This window comes from Pieris napi, chromosome 18, assembly GCF_905475465.1.
Source record: "Pieris napi chromosome 18, ilPieNapi1.2, whole genome shotgun sequence".
NCBI lineage: Eukaryota > Metazoa > Arthropoda > Insecta > Lepidoptera > Pieridae > Pieris > Pieris napi.
Window position 1 is genome coordinate 7,120,025 of NC_062251.1, and position 15,245 is coordinate 7,135,269.

At 34.8% G+C, this 15,245-nt stretch overlaps 1 protein-coding gene across 3 annotated transcripts in view; it reads right to left on the minus strand.

The window, feature by feature from the left end:
- The window catches only part of LOC125058436 (protein neuralized), a 40,206-nt gene that overhangs the window by 20,305 nt on the left and 4,656 nt on the right, over positions 1 to 15,245 (minus strand). Inside the window, exon 1 of one of the 3 annotated variants that reach the window (XM_047662509.1) lies at positions 2,673 to 3,011. The exons of 1 other annotated variant lie outside the window; for it this stretch is intronic. In XM_047662509.1, coding sequence (XP_047518465.1) covers positions 2,673 to 2,883 — 211 coding nt within the window. In that variant the 5' untranslated portion in view covers positions 2,884 to 3,011. Of the gene's footprint in view, positions 1 to 2,663; positions 3,012 to 15,245 lie in introns of those variants that run through there. One more of the 3 variants, XM_047662508.1, reaches the window with a different exon arrangement.

Here is a 15,245-nt window from a genome sequence, read left to right on the forward strand (position 1 = left end):
AACCTAAAATTGTGTTTTTAAAAGAATTTGACCGGATGTTAGATGATTTTTAAAAATAGAACAATGGCAATCCTAAGTGACACCGGGCACTCAATGCTAAAGCACTCGCAAGTGCGTTGCCGGCCGTTAACTCCGCAATAAAGCAATAGTTCCGACAGTGTATTCCAAATACACACCATATGATTCCACGTGACATCTGGCGTGTTCCGGTTTTCACCTAATTTCCGGTCCCAAACATCTGGTTTCATTCGTGAACGCATTGTCTTCGCCAAATGTTCGAGTTCCAACAAAGGGCAATGCAAAAACAATAGATTAGGAACAAAACTTTTTTTTGCATTTTTTTTTGTAGACGGGGGCAAACGGGCAGGAGGCACATCTGATGTCCATAGACAATGCGAGGGCTAGCGAGTGTTGCCAGCATAACTTTAACACTAATTAAATTTATACTCATTGAAATTATATACCTCGAGGTATTTATGTATATACTAGCGACCCGCCTAGGCAATTCAAAGTGCTATAGAGTATAGGGAGAACCGCGGCCTCCGACGCGCTGCGTCCCGCAATTTTTAAATATGTAATATCTTCGAAAATATTCATTTAAATCATATGCTGTAAAGGGCCATATAGATCTATATTAAATCAACAATGTATTTAAGGTATTTAATTGGATAAGGATTAATGCTGTATTGGTTAAAATCGCTTCGAAAATTAGCCATTATTTGTCGTAAAAAGTAATGACAAAAACATATTATTGTGGGATATCCATAAGAGATAGACATATACCATCGCGGAGTTTTCTGTAGACCTTTTCAATATGTACAATACTTAGTACATTATTTTGATAAATCTCGTAGGGTTCGCAATGTAAGCGGAAAAAATGTATTTACGATTTACGACATCACATTATAAACATCAAAAATAACAGTATTTCTCCACTATTTAATGGATGTTATTATACATAAATCTATTAAAAAAAACCACATCAAAATCCGTTGCGTAGTTTTAAAGATTTAAGCATACTTAGGGACAGAGAAAGCGACTTTGTTTTATACTATGTAGTGAAATAAAAATGAATCGCAAAATATGTTAATATGCAAAACCCGACGGCTGGACCAATTCTATAAGTTGCACGGAAAAACTTAAAAAATAAAACAGTTTTCTTTTCTGCCATTGTAAACGAACATTCTCTATGGGGTAACATAGCTGTAATGTTGGTATGTACTAAAAATGTAGGCTAAATTAATATTAAGGCGAAACGACGGGCAGTTAATCTAATATATAAAATTCTCGTGTCACAATGTTCCCATACTGCTCCGAAACGGCTCGACCGATACGGATATGACTTCTAGGCAGTCTGAGAATCGGCTACTGTCTATCTTTCAAACCCCTAAGTGATAAAGGGTGTCCACCCCAAAACAATTTCTTTTTTTTTCGACAATTTTTTTTGTTTTTTTTTTTATGATCCATCATACAAAAATACATACAACCTTAATTTTACCTTTCTACGATCCCCTACTTTTAATTATTGATAGTTATTTTTATTGTCAACTAAAAAATGTTTCCTAGAAATAATATACATGGCATAACAACGTTTGCTGGCTAGTTTCAAATACAATTATCCAACCACCATTGCAAGGTGCACGCAACAGCTGCTAAAGCAGATGTAGTGAACTACGATCTTAATTGGTATAAACTAGATATTACAATCTACCCTAACAAATGGAAAATGTTCGCAAGACCTTTCCCATGTGGAACTTCCCTTACTCTAAAGAATTACATTTATATGAGCAATTCTTAATCTTTAAAAAAAAATTAAAAATCCCGTCTATTACTCTTCTCAAAAATACCTACTTTGTTTAAAAAGTACACAAGTACACTCAACACCCCACCCCTTGGTGTAAAGTCAAAAAGAATTTAAACTATTGTCAACTAAAGTGCCTTTATAAGGGCTAATTATATAAATTTAAAAACCATAGACTCAATAGTTAGTCAAGTTTTCACGTCGCCCTTGTGTTAAATTAAAACCTTTTTTTAAGTAATATTCAAACTAACGGACAATTTAATACATAGGAATTACCGATTTTTAAATTTCTATAAAAGACTAAATTTTATCCGTAACTGTAAGATTAGATAGTCGTTAACGGTTTTTACGCGTCCCTGTTTCCTGCTATTCCGATATTATTAAAACCTAAACTCTATATAACCTCAACGACTTTATTTTAAGTTATTTATTTTCAAATAGTGGATTTTTTGAAGTGAAACTTCTTTATCGGGGTTGGAAAAAAATTTAGTGTAACATTTTTTCGTTACGCGCCATGTTCCTTTTTGAAGTCAAACTTCTTTATCGGCGTTAGAATAAATTTTTTAACGACGTATGGGAGAAATTTTGTAGCAAAATAACGATAACAATGATAGTAATAATTCTATTACAATTAATGAAATTCTGTAATAATCTTAGTAGTAATAAGGTAAAATGAAATAATTGTATTTGTATTCATGTCTATGATAATAAAAGCCTTTTGTTAAACTTTATATAACCAATTTCGTTAAGTTGCATATAGTAGATCATTTTTCGAAAAATAAGGTCATAAATTACGTGTGTACACCTAGTACACGCACACATTTTTGTTAAATAATGTCTGAGGTTAAACAAGTCAACATACACGACTTACCGAGTCCGATTTTCTTCTTAATCTTCTTCAAAACTTTCATTTTCGATCCCTTTTTGTCTTTTACCGGGGTTACTTCGGGTTCCAACGCCATGGGAGGCAACACCAACGTCTGCGGCGGCATTGCCCCATGCCCCGAAGCCCTAGGGCATGCGGGACAGTGGCAGGCGCCCCTCGCTTGCCGCACACTCATACAACTGCTTACACCCATCATTTATACGGCTTTTTATTATTAGAAACAAATTTTCATATCAAAAACACTTTCACAGTCACGATATATTTTTTTCACTATCACGAAGTCACTTGAACGAAGAACGCGTGTGACGTCCGCACGCAACGAGCCCTACCGGCGGAGTGACGTGAACGGCGAACGCGACGCGCACCAAAGCAGCAACAACTGCGTTTCAACGCGGTTACAATTAAAAATCAACCTTATTGCATGGAATTTGAATACAAAATTAATTGAACGCAAATATTTTTAAATGTCAGCAGCTGCGCACAACAGCCCCACAGCATCTGTCCCTTTTATTTCAATAATGAAAGAGCGAGAATTCTTAACGTAGGGTGGATTTCAGTACCATTGTCTTCATGGGGAAAGGTGCGTAATTTTCGCGAAGCAAATTAAGTTTTTTTTTCATTCAATTCAAAAGGTGCAGGGCTAAATGTAAAGGTTAGCTATTTCCATCTTTTACGTTTTATGTTAGATTATATTATCGAAGAAAGTTTATCTTCTACGCGAGCCATAGAAGCTAGAAACATATTCCCTAACATTCTATCCTAATCAGAAATCTCTTATTTTTAGTGAGAAGTGTTGGCCTAATGGCTTAAGTGCGGCCTTCAAACCTGCGGTCGGGAGTTCGAATCACCTTTAATTCCATACATTTAACTTCGTCACGAAAACATGGTGTAATGCCCTAGATCTTAAATTCGACATATGTCAGACACGGTAGCCAGATCACAATATTTGCGTATTAAAAAAACACATTAGGTTATAGATACAGAAATCTGAAACCTAGAAGTTTTAAGCGGCACTTTTTTTTGAGATAGTTACAAACTTATTAATGTATGAAAAATATTTCTTTATTTTAAATTAGTAGTACAAGTGTTTTTCAGATTTTCGTAGCGATACAAATCTGAAACAAATCACTACGGTGACGTCACACTTTAAAATGCGCTAACGAAATATTTCCAGCTGAGCATATATTCTTGCCTTTTTGGATTTTGATTAGCAGCCATAGTTCGCTCTACGCACTGGAACCTTCCTACCCGTCTCTTTTTAGACTGATCAAGGATGCTTCTTGGAGGAAGAGCAGCTTCCTCCACAAATTAATTGAAGCTTAAAATCACTTCACTATAAGTCATGAGATTTCATATCTCTTCTCCCGACTTCTTTATGAGACAGGAGGCCAACAAGCGGGCACTTGAAAGTGATAACCACTGCCCATTACCTGCTAACGGCTCGCGGGTGTGTTACCGACCTTTCACGATATTTATATAAACTTTGTAACTGTCAAGATGGCCAATTAGAAATGCGTTATGTTTTATATATGATTTAATTTACCTATTGATAGTAATAAAATTAAAAATTATTGTAATTGGTTAAATTTGGTCGTAATTGGAAGAAATAAACGTAATTAAAGGTAAATTAATTAATAAAGCGTTTTATAAATTTGACGATTATTTAAATGATCCTCTAATCCTTAGGATTGATTTGCTCAAGTTAAAACAATTTGTATGACAGTACCTACTTGGCGATTAAAAAGAGTGGCGGAAAGTTTCTTGCCAGATCTTCTTACCTGGTCTACGCCCTTGACTTGCGAACTGGTAGTAAATGTAAATTTACAATTAATTTAACTCTAATGTAAAATGTAAAATTCCTTTAAATACAAATTTGCGCGCTATTGTGTGTGGCAGAATATGCGAACTTATAATTGTACCACCTGACACATTTTTGTACCATATTCTTGCAATAAATTATTATTATTATTCTTTTTAAAGAATAAATATATTTTCAATTTGAGTTTGATCTATCACTTTTGTTTTACGTCTTATTCTTTCGCTATTAATTTTATGATTGTTTCCTTCAAAAACGTATTGTATTTGATATATAATCCGCGCTTCGATTTACATAGTACCATCCCTTTGTATCCGCGCTGAGTCATCTCTTAATTTAACCTTATTCTGGCTTAATACTGACCCATATTCATGCTTTGTTCTTTACTACGGAGATAATGACTGGTTCCAAGGTTAGTTCATGTGGGGTCACACAGTAAAAAATTACCAAAAACAACGAAACATTTTCCAATGCTTTTAATTACATACCTTAAATAGAAATCTATTAATAAACCTGCACAGGCCCCATACTATGTATATATTTATTTATATATTCACGCCCGAAGGGGACCGAGACCAAGGATCTTAAAAGAACGTATACTTGTAAGTAAATTCTGGCAATTTTTAAATTAATTATAATTAATGAATTCTTTAAAACCGATGTATTTTATACGATTATAAAACAGCAGTGTTGACCTTGTGGCATCAGCGTGCGACTCTCATCCCTGAAGTGGTAGGTTCGATCCCCGGCTGTGCACATTTAACATTTGCTCGAACGGTGAAGGAAAACATCGTGAGGAAACCGGCTTGCCTTAGACCCAAAAAGACGGCGTGCGTCAGACACAGGTGGCTGATGAACTTGCCTATCAGATTGATAAATAGTCATGAAACAGATGCAGAATTCTGAGGCCCAGACCTAAAAAAAACGTTGTAGCGTCACTGATTTATTTATTTTAGATAGTTAGCACCCTATGGACCGCCCCAGACTATGTATATCTTAATACATATATACAAATTACGCGTCACGTTGTTTGTCTGCTATGAACTCCTAAACTACTTAACCGATTTCAATCAAATTTGCACACTGTGTGCAGTTTGATCTAACATAAAAGATAGGATATGTAAGCTACATCTTAATTAATACCCGCAATATTATTTTATTGCAAATTATTTGTTTATTATTTGACAGTCTCATTCTAACAGATGGCGCTGTGTTGAAAGTACCAACGTTTCACATAAGCTACAATTTAATGGCATTACCACCAAAAAAGCATGGTGGTCCCCATGACTGGTGTTCTCCTACCGTTTCCCTTGAATAGTTTACTACTATGTAATATAACAAAAAACTTAGCCACAACAACGCTTGAGTTTGCTAGTAATATATGTATATCCTTTGTAAGCAAAGCTCTCAAAAATAATACTACTACGTATTAATTTTTTCGGACACCGTCACAAATAACCGATACACTGAAGTTAGCAGTCAACATTTTTAAATAAAAAATGTCAATTTCTTTAAATATGTAGAAATTTTTTGTGATAAGATTTAAATAAAAACTAGTTAATTTGTATAATAAAACTTTCATTGTATTAAATACCTTTTTCTACTGTTAGTGTCGTTTTTCTACAAACGTAGAATACAATTTTTGAAAATATTTTTATCTTGTTACGCCAAAGAAGTATAACTTCTAACGCGTGTCAAAGTCAAATCATTTATTTCAATTAGACCACCTAAAATGGCACTTTTGAACGTCAAAAAAAATACAAAGAAGATTCTAGTTGCCCCTTCCAAAAGGTAGTTTCGTATATAAGTACACATAATTGTTTTTGAAGTTCTTTATCGGGGTTAGAAAAAAATTTATGTGTAACATTTTTCGGTTACGCGTCACATGTTTCGGTTACGCGTCACATTTGACCGTTACGCGCGTCTTTTTCTCGTCCCTACCAACATTGATTCGAAGAGATTCTAAACCATTAATAACAAAAATTTATAATAACGATAACAATGATACCTACTAAAAATTCTAATACAATTTATGAAATTCTGTAATAATCTTAGTGGTAATAAGGTAAAATGAAATAATTGTATTATTTGTATTCAAGTCTGTGATATTAAAAGCCTTTTGTTAAACTTTATCTAATTTAACTTTATTTAACCAATTTCTGTAAAGTTAGTTGCATATAGATAATTTTTCCAAAAATAAGGTCATAAAGAAGTTTCACTTCTAACGTGTGTACACTAGTACACGCACATTTTTTTTTTGTATGAGTTCTATACGATTGCTGTACATTGACCGCCCATTAGCCTTATCAACTAATAAACTAATTATTAATCTCCTCCAAATTACTAACTACTTTCTTCGACAGGAACTCCTTTAATAGTCTAATTAATAGGATTAACCCTAATCACCACTAATTGCCAAGGCTTGTATGAATCATACCATTGTTGACCTGTTTAATGTGTGTTTGTCTACAAATTTCGCTTAAATATCATTACCATTACATTACACTTAAATAACATTAGGGAAATTTTCATCCGTAATCATAAAAGGTATATTTAAATATCACTACATAGTATAAAACAAAGTCGCTTCTCTGTCCCTATGTATGCTTAAATCTTTAAAACTACGCAACGGATTTTGATGCGGTTTTTTAATAGATAGAGTGATTGTAGAGGAAGGTTTATATGTATAATAACATTCATTAAATATGGATGGAGAAATACTGGGATACCACGATAAATTTTTTTGTCATTTACTTTTTACGATAAATAATGGCTAATTTTCGAAGCGATTTTAACCAATACAGCATTAATCCTTATCCAATTAAATACCTTAAATACATTATTGATTTAATATAGATCTATATGGCCCTTTACAGCATATGATTTAAATGATTATTTTTCCGACCCAAATATCGGCCAATAGAATTGCAACATTCGACGTCACGTGGTACAACCTACATGGTATTATACTGATAATTTTTTGTGAAAATTTTCTCTGGTCGTTGCTTCAAGAAAAGTATTAAGTATGTAGTTGTTTTATTCATTATGAAATTCTTATTTGTTAACTGTACATTTCGTCTCATGGTGCAATTCTATTGGCCGACATTTGGGTCGGAAAAATAATCCCCCGAATACCACACGAGCTTCAAAATTATCGGGCATTTCCCTCAAGGTTCCCTGCAAACAAATATAGTCGTCATGACGACTATATTAATTGTTTGCAACGAACCTATCGGGAAATACCCGATAATTTTGAAGCTCTTGTGGTATTATAAGTGAATATTTTCGAAGATATTACAAATTTAAAAATTGTGGGACGCAGCGCGTCGGAGGCCGCGGTTCTACTCTATAGCACTTTGAATTTAGTATCAGCATTGCATCCGTGCGAAGCCGGGGCGGGTCGCTAGTTAACAATATTCAAACAACATCACCAGTGGCTACAAGCTTTTAGATCTGGGCCTCATAGGTATTGTGCCTGATTATGTCAAAGTCAAAATCATTTATTCATATAGGTAGCGCAATGTACACTTATGAATGTCAAAAAAAAAATATATGAAATACTTATATTTATACATTTACTGCCAGTTCTCAAATCAAGGGCGTGGAACGAAACAGAAGAACTGGCAATAAACTCTGCGTCACTCTTTTTAATCGCCAAGTTTTTTGTTTTACACAACGCTTGTAAGGTGCTGCAACCATTACACCATGTTCCACATGACATCTTAAGTAATAAATAATAATAAAATAAATTAAATAAAAGATTTGTCCTCTATCAGCAGGAGGCATGGTGAAATAGGAGCACGCACTTATATTCTCGTGGGAACAAAGCGCAAATCATAGTCGAAATAACTAATATCACCGCATACACGAATTCAAGTACGACCAGTCACCACAAGTAGCACCCGTTCACAAATCAAAATCAAATTTGGATCTAATACCGTTAGACTTTATATGTAAGTTATATTCCTAAACGCCTATCTAGTAAGTACGCTAGGCAATTACAGACAGAAAGGGAAGGCATATAAGAAGTTCCGATAAGGGAGCGTTCAAGTATTACGTAACGCAATTTTTAAAGATTTTAGAGACTACCTCCCCCCCATGTAACGCGCCATAACGTTTTTCTGTAACCCCCCCCCCCCCCCCTCACCTCCCTTAACGTTACGTAACATTTAAGTGACCATTAAATACACAATCATGTTACACAAAGTAATATAATCCCCCCTTCCGCCCATGTAACGCACTGTAACGTTTCAAAAGACTCCCCTCCCCCCAAATTGCATTGAATTGGGGGGGGGGTCCTTTTGTAAAACGTTACAATGCGGGGCGGGGATAGAATTACGCGTTATTGTTAATATTATTTTCGATTTTCCAGTACTTTACACCATAATGATACCTTTTAGGTATAAAGAGTAACTGGATGGTCACGAAACGTTTTACTATTGGGTACAGAAAAACGTTACGGCGCGTTACATGGAGGGGGGGGTTAATAATCTCCAAAAATTGCATGACGTCATACTTGAACGCTCCCTAAAGGCCGATTTACATTATCTTAGTGTTTAGGAGAGTGCTTTAGGATAGTACTTTAGTTGAAACATGTAAACGCTACTTGCTTTAGTAAACGCTACGCTAAAGAAGTTGCCTTTCAAGTTGTACTAAAGCACTCTCGTAAACACTAAGATAATGTAAATCGGCCTTAAGAGTCGCTGGAACCACCCTTTTAATTGACCAAAATCCTGAAGCCACTGAACTCCATAAGCCAATTGAAAATGTCTATAAAGGATTGTCCTGCACATGTCGACATTCCTACACGAAATGTCGAGCCGTCATAATACGCCCAGCTGTTCTAGCACCTTGCAGTCCGCTTTTTGCTCCGTCAGCTGTCTTAGAATCGGTGCAATGACCTATTAAAAAAACATTTTGGCAATATGTTCGTGTTTAAGTATAAAAAAATCTCTAAGAGATAAAAAGTTTTCTATCAGAAAATCGCTTTTTTATTATTTACTAGTAGACTCGGCCAAGCGTTGCTGTGGCTAAGATTTTTGTTATATTACATAGTAGTAAACTATTCAAGAGAAACGGCAGGAGAACACCAATCCACCATGCTTTTTTGGTGGTTACGCCATTAAATTGTAGCTTATGTGAAATGTTGGTATTTATTTTGATAAGGATCAATACCTAGGTACGAATAAAGAGCCTTTTCTAGCGGTGGTATTTTATAAAATTTTAATAAAATTAAAATGACGCTTATTGTGACGTATAACTACGAAAGATAGAGACATGCTGTCGCGACATTTTTTATAGATAGTGATGTGTCCTGAAAAATTTTAATACATCATTTTGTTCTATCATTAATAGTTTTCGCAGCGCACGCGATTGAAGGAAGTTTTATGTTTATTTTTTTACACCTTGGGTTAGATTATTCAAGTTTTAGTAAGCATCCCTAATTTTTTTGAAAATGAAACATAGAATATGTCACTCGGGAATAGTGTAGCTTGCCAACGGTGGAAGAAATTTTGAAATCAGTCCAGTAGTTGCGGAGCCTATTCATTTCAAACAAACAAAAAATCAAATCTTTCCTCTTTATAATATTAGTACCACCAGTTAACCAACATTGACTAATAGACTTTGGGTTTGGACCGTGGGGTTCAAGTGTACAGGCACTAATTGAAGATTCAAGTTAGCGCCTGGTAGATAGTACCGGTGACCCCAGAGCTGGTGCTTTCTTAAACGAATAAGTATCGCAATACAGCGAATAAACTTTTTGATTTAAAATTCTTTTCAATAATTTTATTATTACTATGTAGGTTAAGAAAGTTGTATATACTGTATATTTGATTGTTATGATTTCCAATAATTATATTCCGAATGTATTTGTAATACTTAAAAACACCACAAAGTAATGCTGTCATTAATATAATTGTTTTAATAACTTCGCCATTCGACAATTATTACGAGCACACCTTTTCTAAAGATCTAATTGCGTATTTAGTTTTGAACTTTAAAAAAATTTGACCTGTCGTGTCGTTTTTGTTTTAATTCAAGGTGGGAATGCATTTGTGCATCTGCCCCTCACCAGATTCTCTGCTAGTCCACCTCGGGTAGTTAGTTCCAACAAGGGACGCTCACGCTTTTCCCAAGAGGGAATAAAATCGAAGTTGGAGGAAAGGGAGCGTTTAAGTATTACGTAACGAATTTGGGGGGGGGGGTTTTGTAAAACGTTACGGTGCGGGGCGGGGATTGAATTACGCGTTATTCTTAATATTTTTTTCGACTTACACCACATAATAGTAACTAAAGAGTCACTAGGTGGTCACGAAACGTTTTAGTAGACTTGGGAACAGTACTATACTTGGGTTCCGAAAAACGTTATGGCGTTGTTGGGGGGGGTCAATTGCGTTACGTAATACTTGAACGCTCCCAAAGACTCTTATATTTGAGCTGTTTAGTATTAGAAATAGTTGGCAAGGAGCAGAAAAGGTATAATTCAAAAGAGAAAGACAATTTAGAAGGTGAATAGACCAGGTTAAGGAAATAGCTGATATATAGCTGAGTTAACAGTAGCTACTTTAAATGTTAATTGTTTAAATTAAAAGGTATTTTTAGCCAACCTGGTATGTGATTGCTCGGCTCCATAAATGTAATATCATCACTACATAGTATAAAACAAAGTCGCTTTCTCTGTCCCTTTTGTATAGTCCCATTATGTATTTGGCTCCATAAATTTAAGATACATGTAATATCATCACTACATAGTATAAAACAAAGTCGCTTTCTCTGTCCCTATATCCCTATGTATGCTTAAATCTTTAAAACTACGCAACGGATTTTGATGCGGTTTTTGGAACGAAGTTCCTTATCGCGCGTTGTGAAAGGGGGCTAGACGGAAAAAATTCTTACGAAAAGTTGTAACGACACTTTTTTGCTATTTGCTATTGTAATACATCGGTTCTCGTCCGATCACCGAAGTTAAGCAACGTCGGGCGAGGTCAGTACTTGGATGGATGACCGCCTGGGAACACCTCGTGATGTTGGCTTTTTTTTTCGTCGTAAGATTGGTGTCGAGAGAATCTATCATACTGTTATGATACCAATTAACATATAAATTAATCGCAAGGAATTTCGTTCCATCCGGGTGTCCCTTGACACCTCTAAAGTTTTTTTTAATAGATTTATGTATAATAACATCCATTAAATAGTGGAGAAATACTGTTATTTTTGAAGTTTCAAATGTGATGTAGTAAATCGTAAAGAATTACATTTTTCCGCTTACATTGCGAACCCTACGAGATTTATCAAAATAATGTACTAAGTATTGTACACATTGAAAAGGTCTACAGAAAACTCCGCGATGGTATATTATGTCTATCTCTTATGGATATCACAATAAAATTTTTTTGTCATTTACTTTTTACGACAAATAATGGCTAATTTTCGAAGCGATTTTAACCAATACAGCATTAATCCTTATCCAATTAAATACCGTGCGAAGCCGTGGCGAGTCGCTAGTTATGTATAAGGCATAGAACAGTGTTGGCCTAGTGGCTTCAGCGTGAGACTCTCATCCCTGAGGTCGTAGTTTCGATGTCCGGCTGTGCACCAATAGACTTTCTATATGAGCATTTAAAATTCGCTCGTACGAAACTATCGTGAGGAAACCGGCTTGCCTTAGACCCAAAAAGACGACGGCGTGTGTCAGACGCAGGTGGCTGATGAACTTGCCTAATAGATTGATAAATGACCATGAAACAGAAACAGAAATCTGAGGCCCAGACCTAAAAAAAGGTTGTAGAACCATTAATTTTTTTTGATAATTTTTGTTGTTAAAGTTTTTGATTCGTTTTTTGTATTACTTGTATTCTTTTAATTCTTTTCTACTCTTTGTGTGTAAGATGTCTTAATCTGTAATAATTATATTGATTAAATAAATATTTCTCGTCTATGGGTGCTACCTTAAAGCCTCTTCATCATCAATTGTTGGTATACTCATTTGGACACAAATTTAATCAAAACAGACACAGAAATGTCTTTATTCACACTTATAAATAATATTTCGATTATAACATCTTGCTTCAAGGTGCACTGACAGCTTTTCAAATAATTCTAACGGATATTAGAAATCGGCGCGTGCGCATCTGTGCGGCAAAAAATACGACATATGCGTACGTTCAGATGGATTATAAAACCTTGTGAAATACTTTAGAAAAAATTTCGATATTAACATTGTTTTCATGTTTTTTTTAAATACATCAAGTTTTCTCCAGTGGTCTGGCGTTGCCAGGATACAAAACCAGGCCACCATAAAGATGTTGTCATTGGAGATCGTAGAAAATTTATTGATATATCGTTTGCATTTAAGATATTTACCAAGATATTGCCTCAACATTTTAAAAATAAATAAATCAGTGGCGCTACAACTTTTTGAGGTCTGGTGCTCAGATTTCTGTATCTGTTTCAAGATTTGTCAAGCTAATAGGCAAGTGATCAGCCTCCTGTGCCTGACACATGCCATCGTCTGTTTGTATCTAAAGCAATTTCCTCACGATGTTTTCCTTTACAGTATGAGCGAATGTTAAATGCGCACATAGAAAGCTGGGAATCAAACCTACAACCTCAGCGATCGTCGCACGCCAAAGCCACTAGGCCAACACTGCTCTGCCCCAGCCAGAGGGTACACGAAAATTTAATTTAGTTTAAACTAAATTAAATTTTCGTGTAGGTACCCTCTAGATACCCCAAGCATCCCATCATCCAATTTGCCCCTCTCAGAAGAACTCGTTTTGGCCAAAGATTTCAGATCAATGTGATAAAAGAGCTAGGTCTGGTCTCGCTCCCCTCACACTAGAAATCAATTTCCCTCTAGTTTTCATGTAAAAAAAATCGTGTTCAATTAAATATTGCTTTTTTGTGAATAAATACATACATATATGCCACGGGCAACAAACGCTGGTTATAACTGCGACACATATATATATTTTTTAAATATTAAATTACTATAATCATAGGAAATATACAACAATTCGCCATCATGAAAAAAGAGCCTTCGAAATTGAAAAGATCGAACGCGCGCTGCGCACGCGTCTCGCGTGCCGCTGCGACAGATGTTCGGTGGGTGGGTTTTTTTTGTCATAATTTTTTCTTCAGAGTACGTCCTTGTTCGGCCTCGCAATTTTATAGCAGCACATGCAAGATGTTTGAACTCTTGTTGCTATGTCATATATATATACACTAGCGGACCCGACAGACGTTGTCCTGTCTTAACTATGAATATTGATTTCAAATTGGTATAATGAATTAAAAAATATTTCAGAAACAAAGTGTTTATTATTCTAATGCTTTATGTTATACAACATTCTTTGTTTGTTTTTCTGGCTCGCATATTATTATATTATCAATATAATAACTCCAATCGAAGCATTTGTTTAGAACGATATTTATTTTTCTTACATCCTCTGACGATATTTGCAGCACGCATTCTGTCAATGTTGTGTTATGTCAAACGCCATAAGGTTACACCAAAAAGTTCGAATTGTATGGTGGTTAAGTATTCTTGAATTTTCTAATTTTCCGCGCAAAGTTTTTCTTTTTTTCTTTTATAAGAACCTTCTCCTGACAATTACAAACACGACAAAAAAAAATCAGACAAATCGGTCGAGCCGTTTTCATGTGATGTCGTGACAACGGAAAACGGGTTTCATTTTTATATATATAGATTATATGTGGAATGTGCCTAATTGCAATCAATCAAAGTAAATTTCTTACTTTAACTCGACATTAGATAATATATATAAATAAAAATGAATTGCAAAATATGTTGTTACGCGCAAAACTCAAAGACGGCTTGAGAGAGAGAAAAATTGGCAAAATTAAGTTCTATTTAGTATTTCCGGAAAGGCAAACAGTCTCTATGGGGTTAGCATAGCAAAGTGTTCCATATGTTTAGTACTAAAAAGGTAGGCTAAGTCAAACTCAACTCATTTATTTCAATTATGCCTATTTAAAAGGCACTTCTGAAAGTCTTTCCAAAAGCTAGTTTCATATGGAGAATAGGCAAGAAACTTCATAATTACTGTTTTAAAATAGTAAATCATATTAAGGCGAAACGAAGTACCATCGCGGGGCCGAAAAATAAATAATTTTCGATTTGTCACATTTTACGTAACAATTTTCAGTCTTTACATCAGCCAACCCCACAAACACAACTCACGTACATCATGAGTCATGATGATGAGTAATGGATCATCATGACTCAACCGAATTATGTATTACTTAGTTAAATGTATATAATAGTATCAATCGCTTCTACTGGGAATAAATAAGGCGCAACTGCGTTTCTCTGTGAATACAAAAGAAACAACATTTAAAGCCTATATTCTAGGTTTTATAAAGTAAAATAATATAATGAAAAAATTAAAATATCTTACTTATATTATGTCAAGTGACATAAATAAAACATCGTCGATCAGACGGCAAAGACAACATTACAATAGAGTTTATATAAAATACAATATAGACAAGAGTTTGTATAGGATTATTTTTCCGACCCAAATATCGGCCAATAGAATTGCACCATTCGACGTCACGTGGTACAACCTACATGGTATTATACTGATAATTTTTTGTGAAAATTTTCTCTGGTCGTTGCTTCAAGAAAAGTATTAAGTAGTTGTTTTATTCATTATGAAATTCTTATTTGTTAACTGTACATTTCGTCTCATGGTGCAATTGTATTGGCCGACATTTGG